This window comes from Danio rerio, chromosome 8 (assembly GCF_052040795.2).
Source record: "Danio rerio strain M-AB ecotype USA chromosome 8, GRCz13ab, whole genome shotgun sequence".
Lineage (NCBI taxonomy): Eukaryota > Metazoa > Chordata > Actinopteri > Cypriniformes > Danionidae > Danio > Danio rerio.
The window spans coordinates 18382420-18409168 of NC_141028.1; the positions used below are offsets into that span (position 1 = coordinate 18382420).

Sequence of the window (26749 nt, forward strand, 5' to 3'; positions counted from 1 at the left end):
AAGAGTTAAACAGTTTTCTTGTTTTTGTTGCTATATATTTCATGTCATCTCGTTGCTGATAGGACTTCTATTTTTCATATACATTTGTAAGTTTGTGTATTATCTACAAAAAAATGCAATAAAAATCTTGAAAATAAATATATTTAAATGCGTGTGTAAATTAATAAAGTGAAATAAAAGAAAAAGTTAGTGCTTAATTTGGATGTAAAAATACTTTATGAAAATACAGAAAGCTCAAAAACTAAAAAAAAAAATGACTGGGGAATGAAAAAAAAAACTATATATTTGTTGGCAGTGTCTCACTTTAATATAGCAAAATCTATTGACAAATCATTATTCCAAAGAAAGATATTAAACTGTTTCACTACATCTGACAGGAATAGATTGGGAATGTTTGTTTTGTTATCATATATACGCAAAAAGAAAGATTATTAGAAACGGAATATAACCCACCGTTGACACACAGCCTGTGCCTCCTTCATTGTGTTTCCTGCAGCAAATATGTCCTCCGGGTTGAAGGTCATCATGGCCTGCATTTCCAGTATAGTGGCATACGTGAGCGCGTGATACATGCTGTCTTTATTCCTGCCAAAGAGCACAAAGAAGATGCATTAGATCTATATATAGAACAATGGACAGGGCGGTGTGACGGTAAAAGAAAATCCACCTCTAAAACACTCAAGAGCATTATCGGTAACAGAAATGAGAACTGGAAATAGAGGAAGGTGTTTGAGTAACAAAACCGTCCTGAGCACAGTGTGGCAACTTAATACTAATACATATGATAATATGTTTCTGTGGATTTTTAGCAGAGATCTCAAAGTCTCAATTTATTTTCTGTAACATGTAACAATTCAAAGGTCCAAATCTGAATTTTCATCAACGTCAAAGGTCGGAAAAATCTGTTATAACAACACTTGATTTTATGAAACATTCACATGCATAAATCAACCATTAAAAAAAAGAAATGCTCTTTGCATTTCAAAATATGTTAATAAAAAGTGCTCAAGTAAATTAAATGTCACCAATTTTATAAAAAAAACCTACTGTCTCATTAAAAATAATGTATTGAAGCAAAATGAATGCATAACTCGGTCTGTTTTTGAAAACACAAATTTTATTTACCTTTCTTTTCTTAAAACTGACAGACACAAATAGTAATATTTGTGACTTTATTAAATGTTTTTGATGATGATTTATTCATTGAATAATGTAATTTCACATTAGATTTTTTACTTTCTGTACCTGAACACTGTTAAGACTCCCCAGAAAACCATAAAGCTGTTTATTTAAATTGTATGATTGCTCTGTTGAATTTATATATGCTAGCAGTTTATTATATTTTATGCAGATGTAATGCATTAAAATATTATTTAGAACATCCCAATCAATCTAAATGAATGAATTCTTTCCAAATAAAGCTATTTTCAAGTCATCTAGTTATATTCATATAGCAATATACACTGACCAGCCACTTTATTAGGTTCAACTGTCCAACTGCTAGTTAACGCAAATTTCTAATCAGCCAATCACATGGCAGCAACTCAATGCATTTAGGCATGTAGACATGGTCAAGATGCAGTCCAAACAGCATCAGAATGGGGAAGAAAGGTGATTTAAGTGACTTTGAACGTGGCATGTTGTTGGTGCCAGAGTGGCTGGTCTGAGTATTTCAGAAACTGCTGATCTACCAGGATTTAAATGCACATCAATTTCTTGGCTTATCAGAGAATGGTCCGATAAAGAGAAAATATCGAGTGAGAGGCAGTTCTGTGGCCGAAAATGCCTTGTTGATGCTAGAGGTCAGAGGAGAATGGCCAAACTGCTTCAAGCTGATAGAAAGGCAACAGTAACTTAAGTAACCACTCGTTACAACTGAGATATGCAAAACAGCATCTCTGAATGCAGAACACATCGAACCATGAGGCAGATGGGCTACAGCAGCAAAAGACCACAGCAGGTGAAACTCCTGTCAGCTAAGAGCAGGAAACTGAGGCTACAGTTCACATAGGCTCAGCAAAATAGAATAGAACAATAGAAGTCCTAGTCTGATGAGTCTCGATTTCTGCTGCGACATTCGGATGGTAGGGTCAGAATTTGGCATCAACAACATGAAAGCATGGATCCATCCTGTCTTGCATTAACAGTTAAGGCTGGTGGTGTATTTATATTTTCTTGGCACACTTTGGGCCTATTAGGACCAATTGAGCATTGTGTCAACGCCACAGCCTGTCCGAGTATTGTTGCTGACGATGTCCATCCTTTTAGGGCGATAGTGTACCCATCTTCTGATGGCTACTTCCAGCAGGATAACGCGCCATGTCATAAAGCGGTAATCATCTCAAATTGGTTTCTTGAACATCACAATGAGTTCAAATGGCCTCCACAGTCACCAGAACTCAATCCATTAAAACACTTTTGGGATGTGGTGAAACGGGAGATTCCGATCATGTATCTGCAGCCGACAAATCATATCAATATGGACCAAAATCTCTGAGGAATATTTCCTGTACCTTGTTGAATCTATGCCACAAAGGATTAAAGCAGATCTGAAGGCAACCTTGTCCAAACCGGTACAAGTAAAGTGTACCTAATAAAGTGCCCGGTGAGTGTATTTTGCAGAAAAACAGAATTTCGCAATGTTAAAATTTTCCAGTATCACGCAGCTCTGTCATACACTCCTCGCCTTCTGTTTAATTTCGGACTATCCTTAAATGACATTAAAAAAATTTAGACAATTACAAGTTTAATACTTTTTTAAAAGTACTAAATCCACACTTTTAACCCCTTATACACAATTAGTGCTCTGAAAATATAAAATGGAGGATTGAATTGTCACATTGAGAAGCCCTGTTTTTTTGTGTTTATTGTTTTATTCTGCAAACTACTGATGACATTTCTTTCTAACTTAAAATAATTCTTTATAATTATATTTTTTATTTAGGCCATTTTTTGGGCATAAAATAAACAAAAATTTATGTATATATTCATTTGCAAACAACACAATGGCAAGGTTTTCACTTCACAACCCTTAAAAAACAAATATTAAGTTTGATAACTCTTGATTTTTCAATCACAACAAATGAAAAACGTTTCAGTTCTTCTTTCAGCACACAGAATAGAATAGAATGTGCCACTACTGGTTCAACATTCCTGGCCAAAGAAATGCCTGGATAAACAGGTTTACCACTTTACTTTGCAGAAGTGGAATTGGAATAATGTTGATGTGACAGTACAGGATTGGAGCAGTTTACAACCAAATAATACATTTTAGACCTCGTTACCAATATTATTGTGAAGCTTTCTGAATATTTAATAGCTGCATAACATGAAAACATGCAGGAAACAATATATCATTCAATAACAAAAATATACTACTATATAAATATCATAGTGTGTGAGAGAGAAAGTCACATCAGATGCCCATGTTATAGTTTTAAAGAATTTCAACAAATCAAGTTATGAAATGTTGCAGAAAATAGATAATTAAATAACCAGGAAGATCATCTGTTGTTTTTCAGTTCTGAGCCTGTACAGACATGGACATGCTTCAGAGATGAACATTTTTTTGCTTGCTATTTCCGCCTCCATTTGTAGCTTTCTCTGTGTATCTTTCATTTGCTCTGTTGGAGCAGCCCTGCCCTTCTGGCTGGAATGAGGCGCGACTAAAACAAGCCTTTTAAGTAAATCACAAAACTGTGACTTCACTATATGCGTGTTCAAACAGCAAGCTGCTGAATATTTAGTGAGATCCTCTGATGGTTTAAATGAATGCCTGACTGATCAGCATTTTGATGTATTATGCAAGTTTGAATTGCACTCATGAAAAGAGATCTCTGACACAATATACAGACTGGAAGATGTTGCAATAAAATGTACACTTGTTGAATTATAAAATGGCCTCTGGCGAGTAAATTTTGCTTGGCAGTTGATTCGTTTTAATAGGAACGGCAACATAATACAAGGTTACAATTATGATGATCTCAATGATTGAAATTTGAAGTGATAAACAAAACATAAACAAAGATAAATTAAATTAAATAAACAAATAAACAAACACACACATTATATTGCTAAATGTGGCTTGGTAATCATCATGACTTAAGTAAAATATTGAAGTTAAAAATGAAATAAAATAAAATAAAAAAAAGTCTAAAAACAAATAAATAAAAACATTTATTGCAAGCCGATAATAATATACCGACCCTCAAAAACATAAGTAAATGTATAAATATATAAATAATAATTTTCATTTTTAACAAAACAAAAAAACACAAGAAAAACAAAAACAAAAAACAAAACAAAGAAGAAAACAAAAACAAAACAAAAAAACTAAACTAAAAACAAAGCATAAAAACAAAACAAAACACAAAAAAACTAAACAAAACACAACAACACAACAAACCAAACAAAACAAAAAACTCAACAAAAGAAAACAACAACAACAAAACAAAAACTAAAGTAAAAACTAAACAAAACACAACAACAGCACAACACAACAACAAAAAAAAACAGAAACTAAAAGAAAAGAAAAAGAAAACTAAACTAAAAACAAAACACAACACAACAACAACAACAAAAACAAAGCAAAACAAAAAGCTAAACTAAACTAAAAACAACAACAACACAACAAAACAGAAAGGAAAAGAAAACAAAACTAAACTAACCTAAAGACTAAACAAAACTAAACTATAAACTAAACAAAACACAACAACACAATACAACAAAACACAACACAACAAAGGGGGTAAGGGTAGATGTTAATAAAATACAATTTAATGGGTAATTTAATGAATAACATTTTGTATACTTACTGCTTTTACATTACTGTAATGACTGAATTTAGTGTTGGGATTGAAGCAGATGTTAATAAAACACAATTTAATGTTTTTTTTATTATATAATATTTAATGAATTATATGAATAATACTCTGTATAACTACTGTTTTTACATTACTGTGATGGTTGGGTTTAAGGTTGGGGTGGGGTAGACTTTAATAAAATACAAATACATGAATAAAATAATAAATAAAATATGCCTTCTAGCAACAACCGATTCAACAGGTGTGTCTCGACTAATTTCTAATGACTAAATTGAAAAATAAAACAATATGAAATAAAATATTATGAGTATAATGATGTGGTCAGTTAGATTAAGTTGGACGCTGAATCCAACCTAATAAGATTGATGGATGGCAAATATTACTAAATGGACCTTCAATTACACACAAGTACACACCTATTCACAGAAGAGATTAATGAGAAAGGTGAAAAGGCAAGATGTTGTACAACACGGCATTTGTGTGAATGCAGGGTGTGGTGTGAGGAGAAGAAAAGATCTGGAGGTCAATCTCAAGAGAGCTGAACTATTTCTAAACTGAATAGGTTTTATGTGAGATTTGTCTGAGAAACACCCAATGACTAAATGTAGATAAATTATTTTCCAAAAAAAACATGTATTGGTAGAATTCAATATAAAATAGTACATTTTACACTTGCATAGACAAAAAAGATCCAAAGTCAGAGCTTCTCCCATCTTTATAATTATCACAGGTCGTAAAACAACAGTAAGGTGCAGCAGGTCAAACACACAGGTAGCCATACCTGCTTCGTAGTCTGCTCAGAGCCTCGTCAAATTGATTTTGCAGGAACAGGTCCAGTGCAGCCATGCAGTCTTGAAGATCCGCGGACAGGTCAGGCTTTTCTGACCTAAAAAACATAACGGTTGAAAATTGTAAACAAATGTTGCTCTAAAACAGGGATCGCTAACAGATTTCAGTTGCTACCCATATCAAACACACCTGAACCAATTAATTAGGACCTGTACACCACGTGATAATTACAGGCAGGTGTGTTTCATATGGGTTGCAACTGAAATCTGCAGGAAGGTGGCTCTCCAGGAACAGGGTTAGCCACCCCTGCTCTCTAAATGATAATTACTAATGAATTTACTAGTAATGATATTGCTGCTATTTTTATGATGCCCTAAAAAGCAATACATATATTTTAAAATTAAATAAATCTATAAACAAAAAACACAAATGGATTAATATTTATTAAAAATAAAATTTTAATAGTAGTTTCTAAATGCAATATACACACACACACACACGCTTGCACGCACGCACGCACACACACACACACCACTATTTATTTCTAATGGTAATGCATTAAATTGAATAAATAAATAAATGTTGATTTATTATACTTACAATTATTATTATTTTTTTAATGCAAGAGATAAAATAATAATAAGAAATATGGTTTTATTGCTTATGGTAATGCATTTAATTGAATAAATAAATAAATAAATAAATATATAAATAAATAAATGTTGATTTATAACATTTCTAATTATGATATTCTTCATGCAAAAGAAAAAAATTATGAAAACAATTTATTGCTAATGGTAATGCATTTGATTAAATAAGTACATAAATAAATGTTGATTCATTTTACTAACAATTGTTAATATTTTGCTCATGCAAAAGAAAAGAATTATAAAAACAACAATTTATTTCTTATTGTAATGCATTTGATTAAATAAAAAAATAAAAAAATGTTGATTATATTAACAATTATTAATATTTTTTTCAATGCAAAAGATAAAATAATAATAATAATAAAATGACTTATTGCTAATGGTTATGCATTTGACTGAATACATAAATAAATAAATAAATGTTGATTTACTATACTTACAATTATTATTATTTTCTTAATGCAAAAGAAAAAAATATGAAAACAATTTATTTCTAATGGTAATGCATTTGATTGAATAAATAAACAAATAAATAAATAAACAAATAAATGTTAATTTATTATACTTTAAATTATTATTATTTTCTCAATGCAAAAGAAAAAACAATAACAACAACAATTTATTGCTAATGATAATGCATTTAATTGAATAAATAAATATTTACATGTTAAATAAATATATACACATTGATTTATTGAGATATTCATTCTACTATCTCATTTTTTCTTTTTTAAATAACAATATTAAATATCACTAATAAACAAATGGAACAAAACATTAACACTAATCAAAAGGTGCAGATCATTTTATACGCATAAAATTCAGTTTGGGACAAAACCACTGCACTAAGGCAACACAACAGCTTGTGAAATGACACAAGGAAGTAGTGATCAGGTGTCATGCTATCCGGGAAGCCACAGGCAGCAGGTCTTTCTACGCATCTGCAGAAAATCGCACACTGCCCCCAAAAAGCCTGTTTCGTGTGAGTGTGAAGTCACCGCTATACTGCAGAGAATATCCCTCCAGAGCTGCTCGATTTAGATACAGCAGCAGCACGGAGGCAGATGTCACCTTCACACACACTGAAACAACGGTTAACGAGTGTGTGTAGCATCAACTCAAAAATATACTAAGAATGTGATTCATAAAATAGAGTACACTGATGGAGCCAGAATGCATATTGTAGCAAAGCTGGAGTATCATGTCTCTTGAATAGACAGTAATGCAATTCAGATCTGCAAACTGATTTTACTTTTAAAGAGATACTTCACCCAAAACTGAAAATTCTGTCCTCGTTTAATCACTCTTCACTTGTTCAAAGCCTATTTGTTTGTTTTTCCTCTATTGAACACAAAAGAAGACATTTTGAAGAAAGTTGGAAACCGTAAGCCATTGACTTCCATATTTATTTTTTCCTACTATGGATTTAAATGGTTGCAAGTTTCAGCTTTCTTCAAAATATTTTCTTTTGTGTTCAACAGAACAAAAAAACTCATAAAGGTTTGGAACCACTTGAGGGTGAGTAAACAATAAGAACATTTACATTTTTAGGTGAACTATCTCTTTAAATAAAATAAATAATCATCATATAAAATAGAGTGGGGCAGCACAGTGGCTCAGTGGTTAGCACAGTTGCCTCATAGCAAGAAGATCCCTGGTTCAAGCCCCAGCTGGGTCAGTTGGCATTTCTGTGTGGAGTTTGCATGTTCTCCTCGTGTTGATTTCCTCCGAGTGCCCAGGTGTCCCTCACAGTCCAAGACATGTGCTAGAGGTGAACTGAATAAGCTAAATTGCCTTAGTGTATGTGTGTGAATGAGTGTATGGTTGTTTCCCACAGGGTTTATGCAGGAATCCTAAAGGTATCTTCAATACCTTTTAAAGACTTTCTCAGAATTTTTGCCACTAAGTTCTAATCAGTATCAAACACTTAACTTAATAAGCAGTTATTAATAAACTGTTGTTAATAAACAGTTAAACAAATCAATGAAGCACAACCATGCAACAGAGCTCAGATAAGCTCAAAAAAAACAAAGCTTGAACGAATAAATTACGCTGTTGTTTTTAGCAACAGGCTTAAGCCACTGTTTAAATGCATCTTTAACCAACCAGGTGTACGCAAGCTTACATTTTCCCATTTTGCTGTCTGTTTCGCTCTATGGTTTTGCTACATGTGAAGGGCATCACATCACCCTTCCTCGTTTGTTGCAAATTACGTGACATCACCCAGACGGAGGAGCTTGGCCAGACGTGCCCCAGCCCGAAATAATCGCAAGGATCGAGCACGTCGTTGTTAATACTATGAGGAAAATAAATATATTTATGCTTTTTTTGGAGTCAAACACGGGCGACATGGTGGCACAGTGGGCAGCACATTCGCCTCACAGCAAGAAGGTCGCTGGTTCATGCTCTTAGCTGGGTCAGTTTGCATGTTCTTCCTATATTCGGTTGCTCCAGTTTCCCCCACAAGCCCAAGATCATGTGCTATAGTTGAATTGGGTATGCTAAAATTGACCGTGCTGTATGAGTGTGTGTGTGTGTGTGTGTGTGTGTGTGTGTTTGTGTGTGTAAATGAGTGTGTATAGATGTTTCCCAGTGATGGGTTGAAGCTAGAAGGGGATCCGCAGCGTAAAACATATGCTGGATAAGTTGGCGTTTCATTGCGCTGTGGCAACCCCAGATTAATAAAGGGACTAAGCCGAAAAGAAAATGAAAGAATGAATAAATGAATGAATGAATGGAGTCAAACACTTTGGACAATGCTAGAACAAAATGTAATATCTCGTAAAAACCAGATTAATGCTTTTAATACCTTTTAAGGGCCTTGATTTACTCATAATTGAGTCATCAACTTAATACTTTTTAAGACCCCGCGGACACCCTGCCCCAGTACTAGGTTGCAGCTGGAAGGGCATCCACTATGTAAACATATGCTGGATGAGTTGGCGGGTACGTTCCGCTGTGGCGACCCCTGATAAATAAGAGGACTAAGCCAAAGAAAAATGAATGAATGAATAAAGTAGATTGAATACACAAAAAAACAGAAATGAAGAATTAAACGTATCCCATGTACAAATTGGTAAGAGCTATATGTTCGATATAATGCCATTGTTTAATTAGATTATAATAAACTGAATTTAAAAAAATGTAAAAAAAAACAAAAAAACGTCTAGTTTAAATTAAAGTCTGCCGACTGATTTTTATGGGAAGAGCTCAGGAAATTTTTGCCAGAAAGATCAAAAGGATGTATTATTAACATGCTCCTGAGAGCCTTCTTTGTTTTATTCTTAATTTAATTTTCCTGTTAAAAGGAAAGAGTGCAGCACACATATCTACATATCCATCTAAATGCTGTCTACAGTATAGCACTGTAAAAGTATTTCTCCTAACAAGAAGTAAATTAAGAATACGATTGAAACTTTAGCAAAGAATTTTTAAATTCTACATTCTACAGGCATTTCATCTAAAATTAAAATAATACAGTAATTCACAATGTTTGAAAGATTGTACATTTTTATCATATAAGTGATTCAGTTTATTGTCTATAGATATTTTACTTATACATTTCAGACAGCATTTAAATTTAAGCTTTTCAAAAAAAATGATATCATTTGCTGTTTTTTTTTAGTGTATATAAAATATTGCTTTACAAGTTTCAATAACTGCTTGCTAATTTACTGCGAATGTAGGTTTACAGATACACAGAATGACAACGAGGTGGCTGAATGCAACAAGAGAGTAGGCAACACTTAAATGGTTTTAAAAGTAAAAAGTGTAAAAATGCAACTGTATAAACTGTAACCTGGTTAACATGTAAAGTAAGTAAGGTAACTTTATTTCTCCGCATGGTAATGTTGATTTGCAGTATAGCCATTATCAGGTGTTTAACACAAACACTGAACATCATAACACAACACAGTAAGTTTCCTAATCATATAGTGAATAACCAACACAATTTGCAATTTGTAAGTTTTTGATTCAGTGGCTTATTCATACGATCTCATTCAAAAAAATTAGTATAATGTGTTTATCCCCCAATGACGGTCGGGTTTGAAGGTGGGGTTATGTGCCATGCCTCCTTTTTAAAATTGTACATTTACATACGACTGAACCCGTACAACTTCATACTAATTAGCCACTAAACTGACAAAACAGAAAATACTTACCTCGTTTCCTCGTGAGATCAGGCTGGAATAACCATTAATTGACTTTTCCCTGCATGACACTTTTATACTTTTTCTGTTGACATTAGTATAGCACTTTTTATTTTTCTCTCTTCTTTTTTCTACATTATGTTACATATAATTATGATACTTTAGCTTCAAGTGTGTAACCATGATGGTGTTTAGCATATTAGTCTATATTACTTCTACATATTAGTATTAGTATTTCTCATTTCCACCTGCTTTTGAGTTTTTGTCTATGTAGCAAAAGGCACAATGGACCTTTTTCACAAGACGCATTTAATTGTCATAATCTTAAATGCTTGAAAGTTTTTAATATTTAGATTTTCAATAACGCATGTATATTTATATGTATTACGTATGTATTATATCATCTTTGCATTAAATTACAAAAAAACTAAATATGGTTTGTGCGAGGCATTTGAAATGCAGAGTGTGTGAACAGGACAGTAAATCTGACATTGTTCTCTCTCTCGGTCTCTCACAATTGTTTTTTCTTTTACCGAAAGTCTTGGAGTTTTTTTTTTTTTATCATTTCAGAAAATAGGATTGTAAAAAAATTATTTGATGTGCTCTTCTATTAACTGCGCTCAAGTTTACCTAACTATGATGACTTACGCTACAACCCAGAAATGTGAAAAGACTGCATGGCTGTGTCTGAATCCGCTTACTAATCAGTAGGTACTGCATTTATATTTAAATGTACTACTTAACCGTTATATTCTATACTGTATGAATGTGAGAAGTATGAATAGAATTTGCATGTATTAAATCCGCCGTTTTGTCATGATCACCTGGCCTACCAGCATCAGTTGCGTCGCTTCACTCCCATTCATGTATTCTCTCTCGGGAACCATGAGATAGCGCAGCATGCATGGGATGTATACTTCAGAATCTCTTAGGAAGTAGTAGGTCATCCGGGTACTTGTCTACCGATATTCAAATTCTATGAATTCGGACATACTACTCGGCTTAAATTCTGATCTTAGTGTACTTATATAGCAGTGGTTCCCAACTTTTTTTTGCCTGAGACCCCCTTTTCCCCTGGAAAAAATATTGTAAGGCCCCTCTCCACATTTAATGATATTATCGCTCCTGTAGGTTTGCAGTAGGAATGACAAAAAAAAGGTTGCTTTCAATCAAACGGTATGTTTATTACTATATCTAAATACGTTCATGCACAAATAATAGGCTGATGTAAAATTTGTATTGTGGATGATTCATCTGCAAATGTCTTAATTATTTGGATGGCCTCATGCATTCGTTAGCAAGTACTTTGATGCAGATAATGCACTGTGGCTGGGTCAGGCACTCTTTGTTTAGAGAAAATGAAATAAAACCATAGTTCAGGTAGCTATCTTTGTATTTCCTGCAGATCGTGTTTCCAGTATTGCTAGCGCTGCGACCCGAAATGTTTGGAACTTCCTCACCGGGATCCAGTATGCTTGGGTCATTACTCTTTGTGGAGGATGAATTACGAATTTGTCAAATTTTTGGTCAGTCGGGGATAAAATAAACTAAGGCAACATGATCGTATTAACACAAAAGAATGAAATATGGTTATTTACCATAAAAATAAAACAAATCATTTTACGGTTTCTACTTAAGCATACAATTCTGATAATCACAGCTGCAGTTTTTTTACCATACATTTTACAGTTTATTGACCTAACTGCTCACAAACACACTTTTCATTCATTCATTCATTCATTTTTCTTTAGCTTAGTCCCTTATTAATCAGGGGTCGCCACAGCGGAATTAACCGCCAACTATTCTGACGTGTTTTACGCAGTGCATGCCTTTCCAGCCACAACCCAGTACTGGGAAACACCCATACACTCACATTCACACACACACTATGGCCAATTTCGTTTATTTAATTCACCTATAGCGCATGTCTTTGGACTGTGAGGGAAACCGGAACAGCCAGAGGAAACCCACACCAACATGGGGAGAATATGTAAACTCCACACAGAAATGCCAATTGACCCAGCCGGGACTCAAACTTTCTTCTTGTTGTGAAGCTACCAACCATGCTGCCAAACACACCTTTGTAACTATCAATTAAAGCAGTTGTGTTTTTTTTTTCTACATAGGACAGCTCATGCTAATAGAAAATGTCTATATCAGCATAAACTGACAAACACAATCCTAATTTAGGAGCGCAGAAAACCAGCTTCACTCTTCCTTCAGACAACGAGAAGGAAAATGTCAGAGATAAAAACCATCAAAGCTCATTGTATCTCCCCATAAGGGACACATTCTTCTAATGACAGCACCATTTGAAATTAATTTCCAAATTGAGTTGAAATTCGTAATGGTCTTGACCTCGGCCTGTTAAGATTACAGCACAGCCTCCTAATCCAATAAAACCAGACAACCTCTTTCAGTTCTCTGACCCTGAAGCATTCTGTTGAAAACAACTATTCATAAAGCGTTTCAGTATGTGGACAAATGAGCTGGGAATTGGGAGTATGTAAAAAAAGACAATGACTTTGGCCTTTCTCCACTGAAACAAATCGAATCAATGAGTGTGACTAAATTAGCAGCACGTCTTTGCATTCCTGATGATGGCCCACACAGAGATGCTCTTTATGGGTCTGCTCAGCCAATAACAGCGCGACTTGAGTTGCTATTAGACCTATAGAAAGAGAGATAGGGTTTGGCTGGCGGGTTTCTCCACCTCCTAATGCCTGGCAGATGACTTCAATGCTTTTGTCTGACTGCTGCAAACATGGAGCATGGTTTCCGGCTCAAAAAATTTCTTCCGCAGTATGAAATAATAAGATTTTTAAGAGTTTTAGGATGGTATACAAAAAATCTGATTATCTTAGGGTGTAATGTAATTTAAAAATTACTTATAATAAGTATTTCACTGTTATAAGAATTCGATATTAAATATTTAATAGTGCATTCACATTTCCTCTATTTGTTTTTAAATTAAGATTTAGTTTGATGCCATTTAAGAAGCCAATTTAAAAAGAACTCTGAAATCAATCATTATATATAAAAACATACTATAATGTTAATGTTATAATCAACTCAAATGAATGTTTTTCAGTTCAAATTACATATGAAGACATAATTATTAGCACTCCTAAAATGTAACATCTTTTCTAAAAAAAATTTTTAAAAAAACTTCCAGAGTATTAATTTAACAGAGATGCAAATTTGTAAACATAGTTTTAATAACTACTTTCTTTTGTCTGTGCCATGACAACAATACATTATATTTTACTAGCTATTTTTACAACATACTACATCCAGATTAAAGTGCAATTTAAATACTTAGTTACATTCTTAAGGGGGCTATTATATATATAGGCTCATTGCTGAGGGGTTGAAAGACCCACCCCTGACAAAGGTCCAGAATTTATCCCATTCACATGCTCGTTTGTCTTATTTTGACTGCTGTGCCATCCCAAATTGTGAAAATAACCCATCGGATCCTCTGTTAGTTCTCGTGACTTCGGCTAATCAGATTTGATCAATGCAAAATTGGTTCCACATCCAGGTGTGCAAGAAAACACACAATCTGATGTAAGAGGAGTCATCTTTTAATATTGTTCTACGGTATTGTTTTTAAATAAATAAAAAAAAATTTTACAAGTAACTTTTATTCTAAAACTTGGACCTTATTCTTGAAATAAAAAATGACCAAGAAAAAGCTGTGAAGCACCAAAGGTGGGCTATTTTAAAATTTATTTAAATACTAATTTGGTACAGATGTACTGTTTTTTTTTTTTTTCAAGAGATGAAATCAAGAATTCAAGAATGAATTCTGACTGAAAATTCTGACAGAGAACAGTTGATTGTGCTGGCCAGTTTGTTATTTGCCTAATAAATGCCAATAGGCTACAGTTTTTTTAATTTAAAACTTTAACAAATTCCTATTTTTTCTAATGATGTAATATAATGTAATACATTTACTGATATTACTTTGTTCTATGTTTGTTCTATATATCAAAAAGTGTGCATATGATGACCACAAGGCAAGCGAATCCAGCGAAAAGTTTATTTTATTTTTTTATTTCAGCCAAACTAATAGAAACAAGAACAAAAAAAATAATAGGAAAAGCTATGAAAAAAAAAATCTTATTCTGTAAAACATCACTTATACTATCACTTGCACTTATACAAACACACTTATACAGAATACTATAAAAAAATACATTTCACGAAAAAGGCATTTTCTTAGATTTAAACAGAACAGTGGTGGAAAGAGTACTGAAAAATCATACTCAAGTAAAAGTACCATTACTTGCCTAAAAATCGAGTGCAAGTAGAGCAGTACGAGTAAAAAGTTGCCTTTTCAAAAGTACTCAAGAGTAGTGAGCATTACGCTATAAAAATGCATTTACATGTAATTTGGGGATGAGTCTAAACGTAACATTCTATAGTGCATTTAGCTATTGTCCAGCAGACACAAAACGTCATCAGATGTTAATATTAGGTTCGATTTAGGTTGTGATGTCAAGGGAACCAAAATTCAATGTCTAGCCAGTGTCTAAGAACAATGTTATTTGAATGTCCAATAACGACGTCAAATGGTGTTGATATTTGGTTGATTTTACGTTGTTTTAGAAAGTGACCAAAATACAACGTTGAGCCAACATCTTAAACCAACGTCATATTGGCATCAAATACTGACATTTATTCGTCAAGTATAGCAACCAAAATCCAACATCTGATAGACGTCACAGTGGTAACGTTCACACAACGTCAAGCTGTAACATCATTAGACGTTGATATTAGGTTGATTTTAGGTTGGACGTTGGACATTGACATAGGCTTGACATTGGGTTCTGAAGTCAACCCGATTTTCATTTTCAAACAAAATGTCCTGAGGTAGTTCATTATGATGCAATTTACCTTCTATGTGCGATTTGATTGGACGGGAATCACAAGACTGATTTTTCTAATCCCCACAGACAAGTATGGTTGAAGGAAAGTAGTGGAGTAATAGTACCTATATTGCACTAAAAATTTACTCAAGGGAAAGTAAAAGTAGACATTAAAACTACTCAGTAAATTACAATTCCTGAGAAAAGCTACAGTAATTTGAGTACTTGCAATTTGTTACTTTACACTGCTGTATTTAAATTGCATAATTAGAAAAACAATTCTATTTCCAAAAGTAAAACTTGAATTCACTTATTAACAACCAGCTTTTTAAATCTGTTACCATCCTAATGATAATATATATGTCTTCTCTGACTCTCTGATACTGTATGTGATATCAGAGCAGGATCATTTGCATGAATGAACAACAGCGCATGCTATGAGTCTGGCTAGCAAAAGGAAGTAGTCTGAGATTTGTTTAGCAGAGATAGAAATGAACGTCCGCTCTCCGTGTACCATCTGCGCAGCTCTCGACAAACTAATTGTTGTGATGCTAAGCGATTCTGAAAAGCTGATGCCGCCCGGGAGCTAATTGACTACTGATGATCATCACCGGAATGATTGGAACAAACAAGCTGACTCAAAGACACACACACACGCAGTGCTAGGAGACCAAACAGTCTCACAATACACTTGATGCTATACGCTCCAACAATAGAATTCTATAACACATGCAAGGGCATCCAAAACAATTATACCTGTCTAATGTTTTTCAAACCATCCCCGTTTTTCCGGTTCTGCAGCCTGTAAAAGCATTCCCCTGTTAAGAACTACTCTTCAATCACTGCTAAAAACACACGCTCTTACCCGTTTGACAGAGTTTCTGCCTCTCTTGACATTTTCATCTGGTACAGTGAGATCGAGGAGAGAAGGAGACACGAAAAGGAGACGCAGAGTACTTCACAGTGTGTGTAAGAACAGGCCTTCGCTTTGGCTCCTGTCAGCAGAACAGCAGCTTCCCTCTGGCTACAGCACACACACATTAACGCGCACACACACACACTCTTTCACTCACTCACTCAAGCTGCAGAGAGGACAGAGGGGAAAGGAACGCAGAGCTTAATAAGATTGGGATGACTATCACACAGAGAGAAAGTGAATATTCTCATTGCCTCTTTTTCCTGATCTCCCTGCCTACACACACACACGCATACACAGGAACACACGCACACACCACCACAGCCTCCTCCTCTTCTCAGTATCACCCTCATCCTATACACTGCATCCTGGGCTGTGATTGGTCAATGGTAAAATGGAGGTGGTTTCAACTTTAAGGCTCCGCCTACAAATGTTTGTGAAGTGGACATCACGCTTCTGTGGTCAAGTGACAATCTGAGCTCCACAGCAGTCAAAAACACTCGATACAATGACAGGCCTGTAAATCAGTGGAGATCATGAGACACTGAGGACAGCTGCGGACCGCAAAATCAGCACAAGGAAGTGACATGGCCTGTGGCGTGTTCGGGAGAAAGGGAGAGTCAGTTAATATAAGAAATGCTTCTGTTTTAGTATATATCGTGGAAGCACATGATAAAGCTGATTGGCTGATAGGACCACAGTGAGCTGTGATGCTAAAGTCAGCAGGCAGGGGAAAAACTGAAATCTTAAAAAATAAATCAGCATAAAAGCATTTGACTTTCACTGTTAAATGAATGTTTGCTCTTTGAAGATCTTGCAAAATGATTCAAACTATTTTTAGATGTTTTTAGATGCAATTGTTGTTAGTACAAATTTAAATAACAGTTTTGTCCTATGAAACACATTCAAATTTAATTTATTCCTGCATGTGAAGGCAAAGCTAATTTACTCTGAATGACTCTATTTATCAACATCACAGGCAACTTTGCTGCTAAACATTTTTATAACAGAAACAGTTATGAATTAATAATGAATAGAAACTATATTATATACAGTTGAAGTCAGAATTATTAGCCCCTTTACGCTATATATTTTGCTTTGATAGTCTACAGAACAAACCATCGTTATACAATAATTTGCCTAATTACCCTAACATGCCTAGTTAACCTAGTAAAGCCTTTAAAATGTAATTTTAAGCTGTATAGAGGCGTCTTGAAAAATATTTTGTCAAATATTATTTACTGTCATGATGTCAAACATAAAACAAATCAGTTATTAGAAATTATTTATTAAAACTATTATGTTTAGAAATGTGTTGAAAAAATCTTCTCTCCGTTACACCAAAATTGGTGAAACAAATAAACGGGGGCTCATAATTCTAACTTCAACTATATACTATATATAGACTTTCTCTGGGTCTATAGTTATGTGTTTGATCAAAACGCAAATTAGCTTTATTCTGTGAACTACTTTATTCTGTGATCAACTTGTTATTTCTTCCAAATATAAAATAAAAGCTAGCATTTCGATCACTTTTTGTTAATAAAAATAAAAAGATGTAATGTTTTTTTGACATCTTTATATGAATTTAGACAAAACAATACCAAATTCCCTTTAAGAAAAGTATTTTTACTTGGTGAGCATCTTTGAAACCCCTCTCGGGCAATATGGGTTGTTGCTAGATCAGATATGCTTGTTCGGAAGCTAATGGGATTATTTACATTAATTATTAAATGTCCTTTTTATTGTATTTTGTAAACATCTACCCGTACCGTCACAGTGATGTAAAAACAGTAGTCATACAGAGTATTATTTATGTTATTCCTTAAACTACCCAATAATTTCTATTTTATTAAAGCCTACCCCCACCCCAAACCTAAACCCATCACAGTACTGTAAATATATGATTGTTATACACGGTTAATAAATTTTGCCATATTAATGTACGTATCCACAAATGTATCCTATCTAGACTTTATCGGCAGTATGCTCGGGCATTCTGTCTAAATGGGGAAACATCAAATTTTCCCAAACTGTTTGTCAAGCTTATGATTACGTTACATATTTGGAATCACCAATAAAATTAAACAACAACTGTCTCATAAGTTTCGTTTTCTAAACGTTCAAATCAAACAAAATCAGCATATTTTTCAGGTTGCCTGAGCTAATGCGCATGCGCACTCAAAAGGAACGAGATCACAACACCAACCCCATATATTGCCGTTCTACACTATCATCCTCTGGATAATGATCGTCTGATCGCGCTACTTTTCTAAAATAATTTGCATCTTGGTCTTGATGGCTAATCTCACCTAGAAATAACAGTGATTCTTTGTTTAAGTTTGTGGGTGTTTGAGTAGTTGCTGCTGTCATGTGATGTGCATTTGACAGGACGAACTGTACCTCGTTCATTTCACACAGATTACAAAACCAAAAAAACTTTTGTTATAAAGTGCACTTGGTACATTTTTCAGCTTTATGTGGATATAATTCTTATGTCTGTAAAGCAAGTATTCGCTAAGATTGATCACTAAAAAAATTGTCCAAAAAGCACATCAGGACTGAGGACCTGGAGAAAACTCAGTCTATAGCAATCGATGATGGTCTCCTGTATTAGTAGGCGGGGCTTCATTCGCTACAGTGACCGTTATACTTTTCCTCATTCAGAACTATACGAGTGACACATCTTGTGTATTTTATACAAAGAGCTTAGAATGACCAAGGGGCGACACTAAATAGAACGTTCCATTGCAACAGCAGCGCCCAGCAACCATTTTACAGACTTATAATATGCTGTTGCTCTATTGGAATTTTCATTCCAAAATGGCCGGCGCGCCATCTAGTGGCTGTTTCTCAAATCGCACTAGAGTGTTGCCTCTTGGTGATTCTATGCTCTTTTTTCTATAGTCTTTGACAATACCAATGTTTAAACTTGAAAGCTTTGTGAAATCAATATTTGGTGGAAAAACCCTGATATTCAATTCACAACAAAATCAACTGTCATGAGATTCTTTAAAAATAGAAAAACAAATAACTCCCTGTTTTAATCGTTTTATGCTGTGTATTAAAGAGTCCTTGCAAAAAAAAAACTAGATTTATGATTTAATTTTTGAGTAAAGTGTCCCTTTAAGAAAATGCAAATGTGTTTTTCAATGCAGTAATCACATGTACCTATGCCATTATATTGGTGCACTTCCAGCACTCGATTAGAGTAATGATTATCCTAACTGCCACGACCTTCAGATTACATCTCAATAATCCACTAAAATTAGCCTACTTTTGACTGAAGACCTAACTTGATGGAGCTTTATACTGAGTTGGGTTTAGTACAGCTGATGTGGAGGCCATCTGGAGTGAACATCTGAATAATATATGTGAAAGACGGTAGGAACCTGCCCTTTATGAGAACAATCATTAAATCTTCTTAACGAGATGTTACTTTCAGAGCTTGACTGTGTGACAGTGTGTAATAAAGGATTGAGGTTATTAAGAGCTATAGCCAGGGCCTTTATAAACATTATTTTTCATATGCTATCAACCGATTTAGACATCTCTTCTAATTTAATACACATGCAATGCATTGTGGGAGGTAACACGATAGTGTCATAATACCCGTTACACCACTGAGGTAATAGGAGTATTACTATGTGTTTCTCTTATGCACGAACAAACAAGATTCTAGATCTTTTTCTTTTACCACTTAATGACAATAGCAAAATGCAAAGTAGAGTTTTTAAAAGAAATATGGAGGTGTAAACCTACCCGTAATCAGAGATGACAGAGTCCAAACCATCTTTCTCTATAATAGGTGACCTAATAAACAAAAGAGGAAACATTTTTATACTCCCTGATATTATTATCAACTTCTCTTGTCAGATTTCTGTTAGATAGTCATTTATTTGGTGAGTTAACACAAAAAAAGTGTGTGCGCAAAATTGTGAACACACCTCTGATTTTCAAGGTTGTCTAATAAAGTTAAAGATTTTTAAAACAAACAGATTGACATGGCTTTGATAACGCAGAAACAGTTATTCTCAAAAGCAAACAAATTAAAATTAAAAAAAATTACCATCTCAAATAAGCTTTATAATCAAACTAACTAAAATGAATGACGAAAACTGTCAACATGATACCAATGGATTGAAGGTGATGCAACATATCCACAGAGAGCTGATCTTAACTGCCATTTTTAGGCATGAAATTTAATACAAAGCAAAGCATACAGCACATATATACTGTACATACGTATATATTTATACATAAACATATAAACGTTGCTGTCAGAAGTAGACAGTGTCTGAATGTTCATTATAAAAGATATTTTCAACTTATTTCTACCTCTAATTAAGGATGACAAAGAACTTCGCCTCAAGCATGTCAAAATATTGAAAAGGCTGACTTTTATATATTATAGTACAGGTACAGCTTTAGTAAAGGCACAGCTAAACAGATGTGTTTTCAGTCTTGATTTGAATGTGCCTAAGGTTGTAGCACATCTGATCCTTTCTGAAAGCTGATTCCAGCAGCGGGGGGTGCAGAGGAGTAGATAATGGCACCTGATGATTCACCCTGCTTTAACTAAACCCTTGGAATTTCTAGTATATATGATACTAAACATCTGAGTAATCTGTTATGTATCTGTAACATCTGTATACCTGTCATGTATTGAGGTCCCAGGCCATTTAGTGATATATAGACAAGTAGAAATACTTTAAAATCTATTCTGAATGCAAGTGAGAGCCAGCCAGTGTGAAGTCCTAAGGACAGGTGTGATGTCCTCTGACTTTCTGGTTCTTGTCAGAATCCTGGCAGCAGGGTTCTGGATGAGCTGCAACTGTCTGACTGTCTTTGTGGGAAGGCCAGTGAGGAGGCTGTTACGGTAATCCACCCTGCTGGTGATAAAAGCATGAACCAAGTCCTTAAAGGAAACAAAGCATCTAATTCTTTACGTACTGCTTTGACATCTGAAAATCATATCTGACTCCAGAATAATACCAATATTCTGAGAGGGGTCTGTGCTGTGCTGTGCAATCAGAGCTGTATCCAATGCTTTTTAATGCGCTCACCTAACCCCACCCGTCACAGTGACGTCACTCACTCTATTGAGTACATTGTGTCTGACATTGCATTGCTGAGTGATGCAATATCAGCTTGCATCATAAAGGCTTCATCCAGATACTATTGAATATTCTTCACTTTTTCAAGATCAATGCAAGAATGAGCAAAAAGTTGCTGGCTGCAGTTCACTTAACTGCCACTAGCTAAACTAAAAACTAGATTTGTACAAATTAGGGTTGGGCATCTAAGCTATAATGCCGATCCGATACGCATCTCGATACAAAGAATACGATCCGATATATTAGCGATACATTTGTGACATATTGCGATGCAACACGATACGATTCACACCCATATCACGATACGATGCGATATTTCAGCACTAACTAATTAGATCAAGTTTATGAGATGATGTGAAAGAGGATGCTGTGCCATTGAATGAGTTTGATTATTTATAAACCAAGCAAAACCAAGACTTTTTTTTACAAACTGGCTCTTCTCTCAGAGCCAGAGTGTCAGTTTACAGTAGAGGGCCATTTTAGAACCTATAGCACATATTATTTAAGTATTTTCAAGATAAACAGAATGTATAAGTGCAATATATATTGAAAAAATATGTATATATTTGCACTCTTTCAACATAAATAAATTTAGCATTGCACAACAAGAATTGTGATTTAACTTTAACTATGAAAACAAGTTTTACAAAGATATATTTTGCCACTGATTATTCAAAACTTAAGGTTGTGAACTAGCAGTGTTATGCTGCTTTGAAACATCACTGTCACTGTAAACAACAGGCTAATAAAAATATAACAAACCAGCAATCTTCTTGCTGTGAGGTGGTCAAACTACCCACTGTGCCACCGTGACACCCATTATTTTTATCATTATTATTATTAATATTATTATTATTATTATAATTAAATAAAAATTAACAGGAGGAGGTGTTTAAAACCTTCGTTCTCCGTGACACTAGGCTGAATATCTTTGCAGATGAACAATGCAATAACATTCGTTATTGGCGTAGAGCGAGCAGAACTGTTGCGCAAGGAAAAAAAAACTTGCAATGCTTTTCTCACCACTTTTGGAACTGGTAGCTACAGTTGAAGCAGTGCGAAAGCCGGGGATGCAGGAACACTGGAAGATGCTTTCACAACAACACCGTGGCGCCGCTTCAAGTGAGATTTCAGATTACTCGTACTGCCCGCGTATTTTACAGATGCGCGGCACATTTTGCAAATTGCATCTGTCCTGTCATGTCGTCCATCCTTAAATCCATAATGTTGCATGCCATACTTTAGATTTAAAACTCAGTGGGGAATGTTTGTTTTGCTTCTCGCGCTTTCTGAGGGCGCACCACTAGCTTCATCCCCACACCTGATACACTGAGTTGTAGTGTAAGTGTACACATCCGCAAATCCGTTGCTAAGGCTTACTTTATGTAGGTCGATTAAATTATGCGCCAAAAACAGGTTGACAACACTTGTTAATAAATAAAAAATACATTCTATATTAAAAATATAAGCTGTATCTCGGAAAAATCGATGCATCTCGCAAAAACCGATGCATCTCGATTTGCTTCCAAAATTTCATTCATCCTCTGCTGCTCAACCGATGCACTCGCATCGTGCACGCGCATGACCGCGTATCGATACATATCGGTTAATCTTCCCATCCCTAGTACAAATATATGCTTTAAAGTGACAGTTCACCCAAAAACTTTTTCTACCATCATTTTCTCAGCCTCCACCAGTTTATTTCTTCTGATAAACACATATTTGGAAGAAAGTTGTTAAACTGGTACCACTGACTTCCATATTAGTTTCCACCAGTCTCCAAAATATCTCCTTTTGTGTTAGTTTTAGTTGAACTATCACTTTAATTGCTGTCAGTGGAAAAGACAAAGAAAATTTGTGTAGAAATGCATGCTGATGGGACACTCACTGGGATGGAGATGTGGGGCTGTCCAGTGACTCTTCAGTTTTGAGTTGATTCCTAAAAGCAAACGAGACCGTGAGCAAAATCTGAGCTTTTTTCCCTTAATTGTTGAGCCATTATAATCTCAAGATCCTATTTCATCAGCTTTTAACAGTTTTCTAAACATGACACCCAATGAATGACTCATTCACTGTTTTGTTAACACAACCTCCTATCTACAAAATCTATGTGCACTACATAAACACATACACACATATACTTTCACACCAAAAGTTAGTGTACAGGAAAAAAAAACATATAGTTGTATTTCAGAAATTAGAGATTTGGTTTTAGCGAAATTAACTTTATCATAAGTTACGGTGTGTCAGGAACATCTACTTGTCTGTTATAAAATAATAAACACAGTTAAGCATTAACAGACAGAAGCAAGCAGCGCCTGTGATGTCATTGTTTTTTATATGAAGGAAGTTGAGCTGAAAGGAACAGGTATCATCCAATCAGCTCTCTCCAAATCTCATACATGTTATGACATCACATGCTACATTGTTGACATATGCCTTCTGATTAACCTGACACTTGTTATGTTGTTACGGTTCACATAACTCCATAAAAAAAAAAAACTACTGAAACTTTGTTTACTTATCTTAATTAGAAAATGTTAATAATTAATAGATTTTTCCAATGATGCCAAACTATTACTTAATGACAAAGGCAAGAACCATGAAAAAGAACTATACCCAACAGCAACTTTTTTTTATTTTTTAACATTTCCTTTGTGATAACAAACTGTCAATATATTAAGACTTGTTATATAGTCTTATTTCTTTATTTTTCATCAAATCTATTGGTTCACAATAAGGTGACTGGCTTTGAACTAATGTATAATGTTGTTTTTATCAGTTCCAATGCCTTTAGAGTTTCTTTCTTCAGATAAAGTCTGTGTCTATATTTAAAAAGCTGAATAAAAATCCACCATTAACCTAAGCATTATATGCTGTTGAAAATTATAAATGTTAGAGTCACTAAAATGGCTATATTTAAGTAACTTTGAAACCTGTACAATATAAACTGTTTGTGTTGTACGAATGCAGTGATTTGTTGAAACACAACGTTCATCAAACAAGCACCCGAAACCATTGAACTGACATCCGTAGTTCTCTCATTTATGCAAATTGTCTTCCTGTCTCTAACTTACCGCACAATTTCCGTCCACCTGACTACAAAATGAAAGATGACAAACTTACTTTTGGTCGTCATTCTTCTTGTTTCGTCTCCAGAAACTCATCCCAGACGAGTAGAGAGGATTGTGAATCCAGCAAGAGCGTAGAGAGTGTGAGAGAGAGTCACCTGGACATTCGTTACCTGTCCTCGCCTACAGTCCCACAGGTGATCGCTGAACTTCTGCTGGAGAAGCAACAGCGGCCGTGTGTGTCTGTGCTTTTTTTTAGCATGTGAGGCTGACAGGGAGGTGTGGAGAAACCCATTTCCACAAATAAAGAGATCCTTTGCGAAAAATTGCTGGAATGCCGCGCTTCAACTCTTGCCTGGTCTTAAAGTCCTCCGGATTCAGCATTCGCGGGTAGAAATTTGACGCAGGTCAAGCAAAAATAAAATAAGCGACAAAAACACATATATACTGTAGCAACAAACATATTAAAACATTATGAATTCTAAAAATTACTAAAATAAATGACATTTTGGATACTTTTATATTGTTTTCTACAACGGCCAGTCGTTGCTATGGTATCAGGCAACGAAAACGAATTAAATTTTATTAAAATGTTGCGGTCATAAAATCTAAAAGTTGTGGCTGAATCGGTCAATTAACGCTGAATCTGAAAAAAAAAACAGCTCAAGTCAGCCTAGGGTGGCTGATTTTAACTGGTCGACCAGTGAGGTTTTAGAGAGGTTTTGGCCATTTTCAGGCTGGCTTCCAGCCAATACAGAAAAAAAAAACAGCATGAACAGTCTGACTTAACCTGGACATAGCTAGTTTTGACTTTTCTCCCAGCCTGGTGCCCGTGGTAGCACGTTCACCTCACAGCAAGAAGGTCGCTGGTTCGAGCCTCAGCTTGGTCAGTTGGCATTTCTGTGTGGAGTTTGCATGTTCTCCTCGTGTTTGCGTGGGTTTCCCTCCACAAGTCTAAAGACATGCGGTATAGGTTGAATTGGGTAAGCTAAATTGTCCGTAGTGTATGAGTGTGAATGAGTGTGTATGGATGTTTCCTGTGATGGGTTGCAGCTGGAAAGGCATCCGCTGCGTAAAACATATGCTGGATAAGTTGGTGGTTCATTCTGCTGTGGCTATCCCAGATTATTAAAGGGACAAAACCGAAAAGAAAATGAATGAATGAAAGAGTGTGTGTGGTGGAGAGATGTGCTTTTATTTATAGGCGACAATTTCAAAATTTACCCTGCTGGAAATGGCTGAAACCAGCCTTGAAATGGCTAAAACCCCTCTAAAACCAGTCTGGTCAACCAGCTAAAACAAGCTTAGGCTGGTTTAAGCTATTTTTTTCAGCAGAGTAAATATTGAAATAGTCAATTGTAAATAATAATAAAAATAAATAATTAATATACACTGTAACATGGGTTAAATCAGGTATAAATAACTCAGCAATGTAATAAATGCAGGTACCACTGTTAACATTTTCCAGTACCTGCCCTTGAAAAATAAGGAATGTCATGTCATGACTGTGAGGTAAATACACCCAACAGTACATAGCAAAATAAACAAATAAATTCAACTATTCTTGCAAATCTTGTTTCAATAATGTTCATACACTGATACAACACCCCCATGTTTTAATAGTTTAATATTTATTTTGTTTTAATTACATGTTACTTAACATATTTAAACAGTTGCCTCCAATAAGGGATATTAAAAAAATAAAATACAATTAGCCTGTTCTTAAAAGGCAGTCAGTGGCCAACATATAAGTGGTTTTCTTTTAGAGGCACACAAAGCTTATACTTACATACATACATACATACATACATGATCAACAACAGACAGAGCATAAGAGATCTTTTTAACAATAAGCAGAGCTGATAATAAAGAAGCAGCAGCCATAAACAGAAGGCCAAGCATTGGTTTGAAATGAGGAGTGTGAACATCTTTTTATTGTTTAATGCTCTATTAACAGTAGTGCTCAGAGTTTTCATAAGCTGCATTAAAATGTGTGAGAAAAGCCAGACTAGACACGAGGTTTGCGATTCCCTTCTATCATTATGTTCACATAGTTCTGTGTCCAAAGCCAAGCTAGATTTCTGAACAAAGAGAAAATGATTAATGTCAGAAGACAATACTGAAAATATTGAACACAGCGTTTAAAAGGGAGCACAGACTAAAGTCTGTGTGAAAGAAAAACCTTCACAAAGCAAATCTATTGTAGTCACCAAAGACTCCAGAATCCACCTAAACTCTTGAGACTGAACCTAAGGAGCAGGTTCTTATGTTTCAGGTAAAATGTGTGTCAACTCAGTGGCTCCACCTTCTGGTGAAACTACATATTTATATACAACTGAAATGATCACAACAGGTTAC

General features: G+C 34.8%; 1 protein-coding gene and 1 long non-coding RNA gene across 7 annotated transcripts in view; one reads left to right on the forward strand and one right to left on the reverse strand.

Annotated features, from left to right (window-relative positions):
• The window catches only part of ttc39a (tetratricopeptide repeat domain 39A), a 52010-nt gene extending 27362 nt beyond the window's left edge, over positions 1 to 24648 (reverse strand). For 2 of the 6 annotated variants that reach the window (XR_015497748.1, XM_087264439.1), the window contains exons 1-5: positions 24447 to 24648; positions 23209 to 23259; positions 19966 to 20016; positions 5605 to 5709; positions 454 to 585 (exon numbers count right to left, since the gene is read on the reverse strand). Coding sequence is in view for 5 of the 6 variants with exons in the window: in XM_087264439.1 (XP_087120565.1) it covers positions 454 to 585; positions 5605 to 5709; positions 19966 to 20016; positions 23209 to 23259; positions 24447 to 24487 (380 nt within the window). In the remaining variant the exon portion in view is untranslated. Of the gene's footprint in view, positions 1 to 453; positions 586 to 5604; positions 5710 to 16152; positions 21096 to 23208; positions 23260 to 24446 lie in introns of those variants that run through there. The other 4 variants (XM_087264437.1, XM_087264441.1, XM_087264440.1 and 1 more) reach the window with 4 other exon arrangements.
• On the forward strand, positions 18976 to 24306 carry LOC147842615 (uncharacterized). Its single transcript, XR_015497757.1, has 2 exons — positions 18976 to 21484; positions 22946 to 24306. It is a non-coding gene; the product is annotated as an uncharacterized LOC147842615 (long non-coding RNA).
• Positions 24649 to 26749: the final 2101 nt, after the last annotated feature.